Genomic DNA, 12,630 nt, shown 5'->3' with positions numbered 1-12,630 from the left:
ACACCCTAAGGGCACCCCCTCCCATCTCTGTGTAAGCGCCTCCAGTCAGCCGGCAGAGAACGCAATCGCATTCTGACAGAGAGAGACCCACATCCGGTTCTTTGTCCCACCCGCCACATGAGCAACCGGCCAATCGTTGCTCATACAGCCACTCCGCTTCGAACCGGTAAAGCAAGGCTGGATTCGATACCACGCTCTCAGAATCCAGCCCTGGTTGCAGCGCGTTTCTTTTTACCGCTGCGCCACCTGAGCGGCAGCGCGATTTAACATTGTTTACTCGCATAGCGTCTCAGTGCCTCATGTTTACTGAGAGCAATCCTACTGTTAGCAATCACTTAGTCAAAATGTTCAAGATGTCGAAGTCTAAAGCAGCTAAAAACACGACTCAGGTAACTAAGTTTGGAAAAATCCCAACCAAGTCTGTTGATGAAGATGATCAAAACACGAATGAATACACAGGTGTGCGACTAAAAAGCTGTTTGATTATTTTCATCTAATTTCCATGTATTTTGGTGTGCTGAAAACGAAAAAAATATTGAAAAAAATCCTGGACGTCAGGATTTGCCACAAAATGCAAAATTCTCTTTAAATGTAGTAAATTTTTCTCAATTTTTGGTATTTTTTGATCTTAGGGTTTTTAACCAAATTTAAAGTCAAAATTACTATTAATTAATTCACATCAGTGCATTCAAGATGTACAATGCCAAAAAAATATAACTTTCAAAGAAATGAACTTCCACAGTGAGCTAATGAAACCAGCATCAACATGTTGCAAGCTGAACACGCAGGCTCTGACATGCCCGGGCTTGATTCAATAGTTTTTTCTTGGTTCTCGCCTGTTCACACTTTTTTTATCTCAGTTCGTGTTAGCTCGTCATTATTCAACCGTGTTTCTTAAAATCAGCATTATGGCTCAGCGGAAGTGTATTAATTCGCCTGACAGTTTCTGTTACATTTGTGGTGAATATACAGTGTTGAAGCTGAACAGCTGAATATTACAGACTTTGTGAAAAAAGTATACTTCACATACTTCGGACTAAAGCTTGGAGATCAAGATAAAGCTTGGGCGCCTCATAAAGTGTGCAAACGGTGTGTTGAGGACCTCCGAAATTGGTTCAAGGGTAAGAAAAAAGCTTTCCGTTATGGGATTCCTATGGTATGGCGAGAGCAGAAGAACCATAGTGACGATTGTTACTTTTGTTCATGCGATGTGAAAGGGCATAATTCAAAATGGAAGCATTCCATTTCATACCCCAATCTTCACTCAGCAATTCGTCCCATCCCCCATGGCACAGATATACCAGTACCCAAGGCCCCTGCTACCTTGGAAGAGATAACTAGCTCCGATGAAGATGGAGTCATACCTGAACCAGATGATGAATCAAGTTCTGACTTTGAAGATGATACAAGACCAAAATTGTTTTCCCAGGAGGAGATGAATGATTTGGTAAGAGACCTGAATCTTCCCAAAGATGCCGCTGAGTTACACGGATCAATTTATTGTTGCCAGGAGTGTCTTTTTCATGGTTCAGACATCGTGAAAAGGAGTTCGTTCCTTACTTTGCCCAGGAAGATAAGTTGGTTAATTGCATCGATGTCGAAGGTTTGATGGGTCAATTCAAAATCCAATATGATTCAGCGCAATGGCGTCTTTTTATAGATTCTTCAAAAATAAGTCTCAAAGCAGTTTTACTCCACAACGGCGGTTTTTATGCTTCCATCCCTGTAGGTCATTCCGTACACCTCAAGGAAACCTACGAGAACTTGGAATTGGTTCTTCGTAAACCTAAATATGAAGACCACGGTTGGCAAGTGTGCGGGGATTTGAAAGTCTTGCGCATGCTGCTCGGGCAACAAGCTGGGCATACCAAATACCCTTGTTTTCTGTGTCTACGGGACAGTCGAGACCGACAAAATCACTGGACCAAGAAGAGCTGCCAGCCGAGGGTGCTCACAGTTGGTGAAAAGAATGTCCTCCGAGAAACTTTGGTACCTCCCGATAAAGTTCTTCTACCACCTCTGCACATAAAATTGGGATTGATGAAGCAATTCGTAAAATCCCTTCCAAGAGACGGAGAATGCTTCACATACTTGGTCATCAAGTTTCCAGGCCTCTCGGAGGCAAAACTGAAGGAAGGTGTGTTCGTCGGACCAGACATTAGAAGGCTTATAGCTGATCAAGAGTTTATCGATACCATGACGGATCCTCAAAAAGAAGGGTGGATTGCATTTACAGAAGTCGTAAAGAAATTTTTAGGCAATAACAAAGATCCTGACTACAAAAAGATCGTCGGACGAATGCTGAAAGCATTTTAAGCTTTAGGTTGCCTGATGGGTTTGAAAGTGCATTTCCTCCACTCCCACCTTGACAACTTTCCTGAAAATTTGGGAGCTGTGAGTGAAGAGCAAGGTGAACGATTCCACCAGGACATTAAAGAGATGGAAAGAAGATACCAGGGAAGACGGAGCATTACAATTAGGGCTGGGTATCACCACCAATTTCCTGGATCGATTCGATTCCGATTCACCAGGTCCCGATTCGATTCGATCTTCGATTTTCGATTCGATTTTCGATCCAATTTCGATTCAACACATTTAGGCATATTTGAGTTACATTAACAGGTTTTGTTTACATATGTACAGATGTTCAGAGAACGAATGTGATAATTGTACAAAGAACACTCATTATTAAAAATATTTGTGTATTTTGTTTACATAAATAATTAATCCAAAACAGAAAACAGTAACATTCAACAGCCAGGTGTATGTTTACATTACATTTACAATGTTGTAGCATGTCAGACAAATGAAATAATAATAAAAAATGAATGTTACTGTTTTCTTCCATTTGTCTGACATGCTACAACATTGTAAATGTAATGTAAACATACACCTGGCTGTTGTACAGCTTATGCCAAGTTTACACGACACGACACTCTGATTAACACCTGGTCGCTGTAATGTTCACACTACACGACTGATCGGCGATGGGGGGTTTTACACCACACCATCTATCACCAGGGGGAATCACAGGCGAGCTTCTCTGCTCTCCAAAACTACGTTCTGTCACGAAAACACACATGAGAAGTGATGAAAGGTTTAATGATACCACGTCCAAACATGCACATCAACAAGTAGCGAGAGATCAAAGTTTGTGCGCTGATGAAATAAATGAATCTGAGTGGATTTGGCAACACGAGCAGCATGGATCGTTCTGTAGTGAGTTGGAGGTTAATAAATATTTTGTTTTGTAGAGAACGATCTCGCGTGTGCTGATGTATTCTGATAGAAACTATATTGCGCTCCACCACCTGTTTCCAACCTCTCCCCCGTGTTTCCCCTCGCTGTTTCTCACATTGATTGAGAGCCGAGTTTTGATCGCAGAGCGAACACCGAGTTCCTCCTGAATCCAGAGCCGAGCGAAAATCAGTGCAAAAAGTTGTGTAGTGGTCATAACTTGAGCTTCTGCCATGCTAAACTGATGTGCAGGTCAGATCTCGTTGCATGAAAAAACAGTGGCTGGTCACGCGAAATTAAAGGGGGTAACAATAGTAATAGATTTCCGTGTGCACCGTAAAAAGGGACGTATTTAAAAAATCGATCTCGCATTTATATGAATCGATATCGGATCGTTCAAATAAAGATCGATTAAAATCGAAAAATCGATTTTATAAACCCACCCCTAATTACAATGATGGCAGACTACTGTTGGACGCTTCAGAGAGACATCGCAGATGCTACTCACAAGCGTAAATGTACCAAGAGGAGCCTCACAGGGAAGAAGAATCGATTTTAGTGTGTGTTAGTGAGCTCATTCCAGTTAAAAAAATGATTTTCATGAAAAATTTGTAATAAAAAATTAATTTTATAAGTCTACTTTCATTTATTTTGAGGTATTGCCTTATTTAACATAGTTACCTAAATTGTCAGAAAATGTGATGTCCTACGACAAAACGGAGGTCATTTTCGGATTCAGCGCACCCAAAAACATAAAGATTACGTGGAATAACCAAAACAGCTCTATCACAGACCTGTGATATTTTCGTCTTCGAGACAGAACGCGAAGCCTCGCACCGTTGCTGAATGTTCTAGGTTTACATTCAACTATTAAGGTAGCTGTGCTGTGTCTTGCAGCTTCTATTTATTCTATCATTCAATTTATGAGTGTCATTTAACGACTGATGTGAAACGTGGCTCTTTTCTTTATAAATCTGTGAAATCTGTGAATTTTGAAAAACATGGTCAGTAAAATGAAGCACATTTTCCCGTGAATTTAGTAGGACCCTGATTAATAATATATATCTTGTTTCATTTGTGAGAATTTATCTTAGTGTGTCAGATACGATTGAGAGACTGGCATATGGACAAGGGCAAGCCGTAGCCTAGTGGTTAAGGCACAGGACTAGTAATCCAAAGGTTGCTGGTTCAAGCCCCACCACTGCTAGATTGCTGCTGTTGGGACCTTGAGCAAGGCCCTTAACCCTCAGTTGCTCAGACTGTAACGTAAGTCGCTTTGGATAAAGGCGTCTGCTAAATGCTGAAAATGTTAAATATGGACATTTTACTGAATGACTAGAGTGTAGATGTTTTGTACTTTGCTAAGATTGGAGTACAGGTCCACAACGCTGTTGCAGAACTTTTCCACGTCCTGAGTCAGGAGCTGATCGGCGTTGGCGATTCGGTTATCCAGGTTCCCCATCTTGTAGTAGGTGTACCCCCTAAAACATTTCAATCAAGAGAACAGAACCTTGAGGACGAGTACCGGGGAAGGAAACTCAATCTGATGCGTGAAATGAGTTAATAATTGCTCTTACTTCAGGTACTCATCATACAGATGTTTAGTGAGTCGTTCTCTGAAGCGAAGTTTCAGCTCGTTCAGTCCTAACTTCAAGAAGTTGTTCACTAGGGCAATCTACAGGGTAAAAGATCAGCTGGCTTGTACACTAATCATTTACATACAATCAGCCCTAGATCACTTAAATTCTATAGTCACACTACATTAACAACAACAGGGTCAAAAAGGGACGTCTCACTATTAGGGGACATTCACATGATACGCCGCAAACCGGCTTTTGCACCGGCTGTGCCATTGTTTCCTAGAGTGTGGCGTGTGCTGCATCGCTTCGCCATTTCAGTGCTTGCTGTGGCGCTCAAAGTTCAATCAGATTAAACTGCTGTTGACCTTTTTAAAGCGCCTCCAACGAGACAAAGTCTGTCCTGTGACGTGATAAAAGCGACTCAGGCAGGACGAACATGGAGGAGAATCTGATTCTCATAGTTTCTCAGCACCTCCAGCTAAATAACACAAGTTTTAAAGTGTCCCACCATACAGTGAGGAAAAATCCAACCCAACTTAGATACATGTGGATGATTTGTGAGTGGATTTGATGGTTTTCAAATTTACAGCCGATTATCTACAGTGAGCACGTTTTGATGACGTTTCAAAGCACCGCAGCACAAGCCAAGCAAATTTACACCCAGCCTGGCAGTGATCAAAGTGCAAAACGCTTCTCATCTGAATGTCCTCTTAGTACAGACAGGGGAGAGGTGAAGCCAGAACAGAAAACACACACACACACACACACACAATTAGTTTATTTCTTAAAGCCTGCCTCTTAAACTGCATTCACGCTGGCAGCGATTTTTTACTTCTTGTCGCCCAAACAGCGGATCACTCGCTGCCCTGCGTCCACACCGGCAGAGTCATTACAGCCTGTGGGCATTTGTTTGTTTGTTTATTAGTATTTTAACGTCATGTTTTTACACTTTGGTTACATCCATGACAGGAACGGTAGTTACTCATTACACAAGATTCATCAGTTCACAAGGTTATATCGAACACAGTTATGGACAATTTAGTGTCTCCAATTCACCTCACTTGCACGTCTTCGGACTGTGGGAGGAAACCGGAGCACCCAGAGGAAACCCACCCACCTGGGGATCGAACCCAGGACCTTCTTGCTGTGAGGCGACAGTGCTACCCTCCTGTGGGCATTTGATTGCCAAGGGAAAAAAAACTACCATGGCAGTACAGCGTACTTTACTGGCTAGTATCTACAGAGCGTATAGAAAAAACAATGATGTTAGTTGGCACGCTAGCGGGTTGTGCCGCCTCAGCCCGTTGGTTTGAATGGCCTGAGGCGAAGTGTGTTAGCTTAGTAAGCTAAAACTGTTTTTTTTATGCATTTTCTCCCGATTGTTAGCGCGTCCAACTTTTACCCAATTGCATTTTGCTTCCGCTCTACTGGTGCTGACCCCCGCCCCCGATTGAGGAGAGTGAACCGACACACGTCCACTACGACCAGCCGAGTTCATATGCGAATCGGCCCTGTGCACGGAGAGCCACACCCTGATCAGCATTTTTCCTCAACTCTGTGCAGACACCATCAACCATCAAGGTCGTGATTGCATCAGTTATGAGGTCCCTATCCGGCTCCCTAACCCTGTATGAACAACAGGCCAATCGTCGCTCATATAGCCGCCGAGCCCAGTCGGATGGTACAGAGCTGAGATTCGACAGTTTGCGCTGCCTTTTGTCACCAGCAATCGCCAGCTCAAACTGAAAATAACGGCCCTTTTTTTGTCATAACGCATCGCTGCCGGTGTGAACGCAGGGTTATAACTGCATCATAAACTCAGACTGGTTAAGTGGTTGCATTTATATCAGGCCTCCTCTGACTTTCTTTAACCATTTAAACAGCAAACTACAGTAATATTAAAACAGAGCAATGAGTCAATACTATAAAAGGACTGAAAACAAGACTTACAACTGGCATGACCTTCATAAAGTTGAACAAATACTTCTTGAAATCTTTTGTAGAGCGACCAATAATTGCACTGTAAACCAAAACATGCACAAAAACAAGAGAACATGGATTTATAGACAATATCAGTCCTATTATAACATTCATCAGAGGAGATCTGTATTTTAATACAGGGTTAGGTAATGCATTAGCTGCAGGTTTAGGTAACGTAAGTCTGTTTTGTGGCAGCTCTCAATCAGCAGACATATCCAGGGCTGTGTTTTAGTCGAGAGCACTATTTCACACTGTTATTAGTCTGAAATTAGTCTTTCTAAAAGCAACAGTCACATGGACAGACATTACCCCGGGTATAACTGTAATGTAGGAATAAAAATGCTCTTTGAACAGTGTAATATCTCTGCTAATTATACCACTGTGGAAGATTAAAACACAAAAAGAACCATGATCAGAACTAATAATAATGACATTTGTGTTTAAATATGACAGCACTGTTTACAGTTCTAGACTATTATTATTATTTATGTACAGCACAAGATCAGTATCCAACCTTTCGATCATCGTGCCGTTCTGGATCATCCAAACGTCACAGTATGTGCGGGTCACCAGCATCGCTGCGATCAGGAGCAGGTACCACGTCTAGGCCAAACAAAACACAGCATGTAAATTTCAAATCAGAGAGTAACTATTCATTATAACAAGCAAAGTCACACTAAAGTTGGACGACAGGGTCTGGCGGCTCATGATCTCCGTTCTGTTTCATCCCAAAGGGGTTGAGATCAGGGCTCCAGTCATGTTCTTCCATATCACACTTACCCAACCATGCCTTTATGGACCTTGCTTTGTGCACTGAGGCACAGTCATGCTAAAGCAGAGAAGAGCCTCCCCCAAACTATTCCTACAAAGTTAGAAGCATACAACTGCCCAAAATGTCTCGGTATGCTGAAACATTAATATTTTCCTTCACTGGAACTAAAGGGCCAAGTCCATCAGAACGACCAGAACACGTTTTCATGACTCCAGAGTCCAGTGGTGGCATGGTTTAGAGCGCTTGGCATTGCGCTGCATTACGTAAGGCTTGCATGGAACTGTTCTGCCATGGAAATCCAGGCCATGGGGCTCCTGGCACACCAAAGAAGGTTTTGATTGTGGAATATCTAAAAGGAAAGAAAGACGGGGAATAATAACCGGCTTCAGATCGGACGCGTGTCGGAGGGGGCTTGTAGTGAACCGACCCTTCATGATCAGGTTGGGAGTTCACAATCAGTGATTGGAATTGACTAGATTGAAGCAGATTATTGGCACTTGTACCACCATCGCGATGGCTGAAGAGTGCTAAAACGGCCACATGCCCCCTCTGGAAAGCGCACAGTCTCGGAGCTGTACTGTACATGAAGAGACACGCTATCAAATCTCCCTTCTTCATCCATCACTAGTGCAGGGTGCTCTAATCAGACGGCAGAGTTTGCATTTGTACAGCGGCAATGAAACGCTGTCGACCTCCCCTGTGCCTGGTAGACTCCTGGTAAGGTTGACAACACAATCAAGCAGGTAATATTGTAATAGATTTTAGCAGTCTAATAACATTCAGTTAAAATAATAACAACAGAAGCTTTTAGATATTCAAAAATGCTTCTGCAGACAATGCTGGTTTAAAAGTGACGTTTTTTATTTTATTCATTACAAGGTCTGGCTGTGTTACATAAGAACAAACGCATCATTTACCTTACAGTAGGTCTAATAAAAGGTGTACAAGTCAATATCTTACATTTGGCTTTAAATAACACTGTAAAACCCAAATTACACCTTTACATTGAGCAGTGTTTTATATTATCTATTCATTATTTAGTACACTGCATACATGAGTAGCATCAGTGACTTGTTGCTTGCTTGTGTGAACACAAAGTGTAATGGTTTAACTGTTTCAAAGCTCTCACCTCTTTACAGAAAAACCTTGGGACCATGATCTTAAGTATTCGACAGATTCTGCCACAAAAAGCTTTGTCCACGACAGCTCGGTCCTTTTTAGCATCTTTCTGGTAAAGTAAAAGCAAGTCTGTTAGTTCAGTTAAAACTCACTCATATTACATCGCTGATCACAAACTCTAACAATAAACTCTAACGTAGTGTAAACACATTCATTTTACACAGTCACTTCTTATGGAGAATTTCTTGAATGAGGAAGTACATTACTTACTAAGTTTTAAAACAGAACAAGTTTCTCAGGGACCTACAAACTTCTAACATTTTACCCCAGTCTACTCCCTGAAAAGACTTTTACATAGTTTGTTGCTCAGAAATGTGGATTTTCTTGTTTGGTCCACCCCCTTGTCAAAACAAAGGATAGAAAAGAATAAACCCTCTCTTATGACTTAACAGATAAATGTGATGAGACAATTTATGGTGACCCCTTTATTCGATGCTAGCAGTGGTTAATAATCACTCTGGATACATTTTGTTTTGATCATGTATTTATTTCTAAGGGAACTTGTTTTAATACTAATAGTAATAATTTGTTTCACATATAGATTAATGTTGGTTAAGTATATAAAATGCAAGCATGTTACTAATATTCTTTAAAATGTATAATATTTTATTCAATTTTGTTTCTTTTTCTGGATCTTCCCCCCTTTATCTCCCGATCTAGTCATTTCCAATTCCCGTTTGTGAATCCGCTGCCGCTTGCATGACCCCCGATCTGATCAAGAAGAGACAAATCAACACGCACTGCTTATCACCTTCCGATTTTGGGTGTCCATATTGTGCACAGAGAGCCACGCTCCGCTCCATGTGGTCCCCCCCCCACCACCACCACAACTCACACAGGCACCCTGACCAGTTCCAGAGACCACATATCCCGCGATATGTGGTCTCTGGAACTGGTCAGGGTGCCTGTGTGAGTTGTGGTGCAACAACGATAAAAGACTCCGTCCTGTGTGAGTTGTGGCGCAACAACGATAAAAGACTCCGTCCGACCCCCCCTCCCTTAAGCACGGCCAGTTGTGTTTGTGTGGACTCCCAGCCAGGACGGTGTTTTTACTGAGAACACTTCACAGTGTGTGCTAGCATGTTACACTGCCACCTGAGCACCCTTTTCATTCGATTCTAAACTAAATAGAAATAGAAATGACAATGTGGGCAGAGCAATTTCTTGGATGACAATCATTAGCTGAAATTTCCTTCCCAAGTTTTACTTTCATGGCAACTCAGGTCACTTAAAATTCACTATGTATACAGACCCAAATTATCCCATGTTTTACTGCATTTTTATTTCTTTGCCTCAGAGTTTGAATGATCAGATTCCTGAGATGCCTGTACAGCTGACGATCTCAACATTTCTTCCCTGTAATTTTAAGGCAGTTTTTCTTTGCCACTGTGGCCCTCGGCTTGCTTAACAGGAAGTTTTTGTTTTGGTTTTTCGGTCCTGGATGCTGTAAAATTGCTTTGAGACGATGTCTATTGTAAAAAGTGCTCTACAAATAAATTTTATAAATAAATGTAAGAATAAATTACTTACTTCGTTATTCAAGAGCTCTGACGATCCCTTCTTGCTGTTTGGGGAATTAAAAAAAGGAAAATGTTAGACAACTGTTATTCAATTAGGATTCTCATTTGTTTATGGGTCTACGGCGGCATAATTGTTTGTTTATTAGGATTTTAACCACATGGTTTAGACTAGAACGCCTTTATTTGTCATATATACATATACATTTGTACAGTACAATGAAATTCTTTCTTCACATATCCCAGCTTGTTTGGAAGCTGGGGTCAGAGAGCAGGGTCAGCCATCGTGCGGCGCCCCCTAGAGTCGAGAGGGTTAAGGGCCTCGCTCAAGGGCCCAACCGTGCTGTATGGCAGAGCTGGGATTTGAACGCTCAACCTTTCAATTAATAGCTCAACACTTTGGTTACATTTATGACAGGACAGATAGTTACTGGTTACACAAGATAAATCAGTCATGGACAATTGTACTGTGGGAGGAAACCGGAGCTCCCGGAGGAAACCCACACAGACACGGGGAGAACATGCAAACTCCACACAGAAAGGACCCGGACCGGCCCGCCTGGGGATCGAACCCGGGACCTTCTCGCCGTGAGGCGACGGTGCTACCCGCCGAGCCACCGTGCCGCCCAGACAGACTGTAATTCAGTTAGGATTCTCCTTTGACAGGTGTAGTTGTGATGTTTATGGATCTCCAGCAGCAAAACTGTTTGTTTATCATGTTTTTACACTTTGGTTACATTCATGACAGGAACGGTAGTTACTCATCACACAAGGTTCATCAGTTCACGAGGTTATATCGAACACAGTCATGGACAATGCACGTCTTTGGACTATGGGAGGAAACCGGAGCTCCCGGAGGAAACCCACACAGACACGGGGAGAACATGCAAACTTCACCTGGGAATCGAACCCAGTGAGGGGACAGTGCTACCCAGCAAACCACCCCAATCGTTTGTTAAAAGAGTGAAACTATTTCTCTTCTCTTCAGGCACTGTTGCAACATTCCAGCCGGTCAGCTTGACTATTAATGAGCAATAAACTAAATACAAGCTGTGAAGTCCGATTAAAACACAGATGAAGACTGATAAACAAGGCTTATTTTTATTAGATGTAAAATGTGTGGGGTTTTTTATGTTTCCGTTGATGACAGCAGCAGAAACTGAAGTTGACCGTTAGTGATTGACAGCTCGCTCAATGCAGGTCAAGTGTAACAGTGCTAAGCTAACCTGCTAACTCCGCATGTACCATGTTCTGGAGATAAAGGACAGAAGCGCGCTGCAGTTAAACATGTTAAACACTCACCCGTTTAATCTGGAGGACTTCCGTCTCTGGTTCAGCAGGTACAGAACGAGCAGAGCACCGCCGGCTAGTGAACAGTTCTTCGCCGTCAAGTATTTACTGACGACCGCCATGTTCGCTGCTGCTGCCGAGAGACGGCTGATCGGGACGGCAGGTGCATGCCGGGAAACTGAACAAGCATCCAGCAGGCTCCCCCTACAGGCCGTCCCCGGGTACTGCAGCCACCATCTGGAAAAGTGCTGTGACAATATATACAAGTATAGTCTAAGCCAGTGTTTCTCAACCTTTTTTCAGTCACGGCACCCTTTAAAAGTATTCAAAATCTCAAGTCACCCCGGTCTAAAATGTATTAAAAAACTTACACTCTGCATCCCTCGGACTGCTAACACACAAAAACACTACAGGGAAGAGACGTACTGCGGTTGCATCGCATTAAGTTTCAGAAAGATCCTCTCTTGTGCAGAGATGTGCCCGTGTTTGTTTCTGCTTTAAAACATACGCGCCATGAACCAATCAGATTTAACATCATTAAACAAGTTTATAGTTTATTTCTCAATTATTTGTCATTATACCACTAGCACTGCTCATTGTCTGCATGTTCTCTCTGTAGCTCGGTTACGGCTCTCTCAACTCAAACTCAAAAGAAGCTTTACTGGCATGACAAATGAGGACATTCGTATTGCCAAAGCAAGTTAGAGAGAAATAATAAAAATACCAATAAAAAAAATAAATATATACAAAACAGTTACATGTGCAAAAATATAAAATAGAATAAAATATTAATAAAAACAGTGCAAAATAATAACAATAAAAATTATAATATTTACATGATTGAGGTAATTACCTCTCTCTGTCTTTCTCTCTCTCTCTGTGTGTGTGTGTGTGTGTGTGTGTGTGTGTGTCGCTTGCTCTCTCCGCGATACTGAAAGTGATTTGAATTTCGACAATAAACAGCTCTTATTATGACTGATTAATTCCCTCTACTGATGGAAGCGGAATGGTTGAATTACAGCCGATAAGAACTGCACAGAAAAAAAAATAAAATAAAAATAATAATAATATATAT

At 42.0% G+C, this 12,630-nt stretch overlaps 1 protein-coding gene across 1 annotated transcript in view; it reads right to left on the bottom strand.

The window, feature by feature from the left end:
* The window catches only part of abcd3a (ATP-binding cassette, sub-family D (ALD), member 3a), a 29,799-nt gene extending 18,096 nt beyond the window's left edge, over window positions 1-11,703 (bottom strand). The window contains exons 1-7 of the mRNA XM_062991425.1: window positions 11,568-11,703; window positions 10,279-10,312; window positions 8,699-8,797; window positions 7,312-7,400; window positions 6,768-6,837; window positions 4,815-4,912; window positions 4,595-4,718 (exon numbers count right to left, since the gene is read on the bottom strand). Of these exons, the coding sequence (XP_062847495.1) occupies window positions 4,595-4,718; window positions 4,815-4,912; window positions 6,768-6,837; window positions 7,312-7,400; window positions 8,699-8,797; window positions 10,279-10,312; window positions 11,568-11,677 (624 nt within the window). The 5' untranslated portion in view covers window positions 11,678-11,703. The remainder of the gene's footprint in view (window positions 1-4,594; window positions 4,719-4,814; window positions 4,913-6,767; window positions 6,838-7,311; window positions 7,401-8,698; window positions 8,798-10,278; window positions 10,313-11,567) is intronic.
* Window positions 11,704-12,630: the final 927 nt, after the last annotated feature.

The sequence above is a fragment of the Trichomycterus rosablanca genome, chromosome 3, assembly GCF_030014385.1.
Source record: "Trichomycterus rosablanca isolate fTriRos1 chromosome 3, fTriRos1.hap1, whole genome shotgun sequence".
NCBI classification, from domain to species: Eukaryota; Metazoa; Chordata; class Actinopteri; order Siluriformes; family Trichomycteridae; genus Trichomycterus; species Trichomycterus rosablanca.
This window is presented reverse-complemented; position numbering and strand designations above follow the sequence as displayed.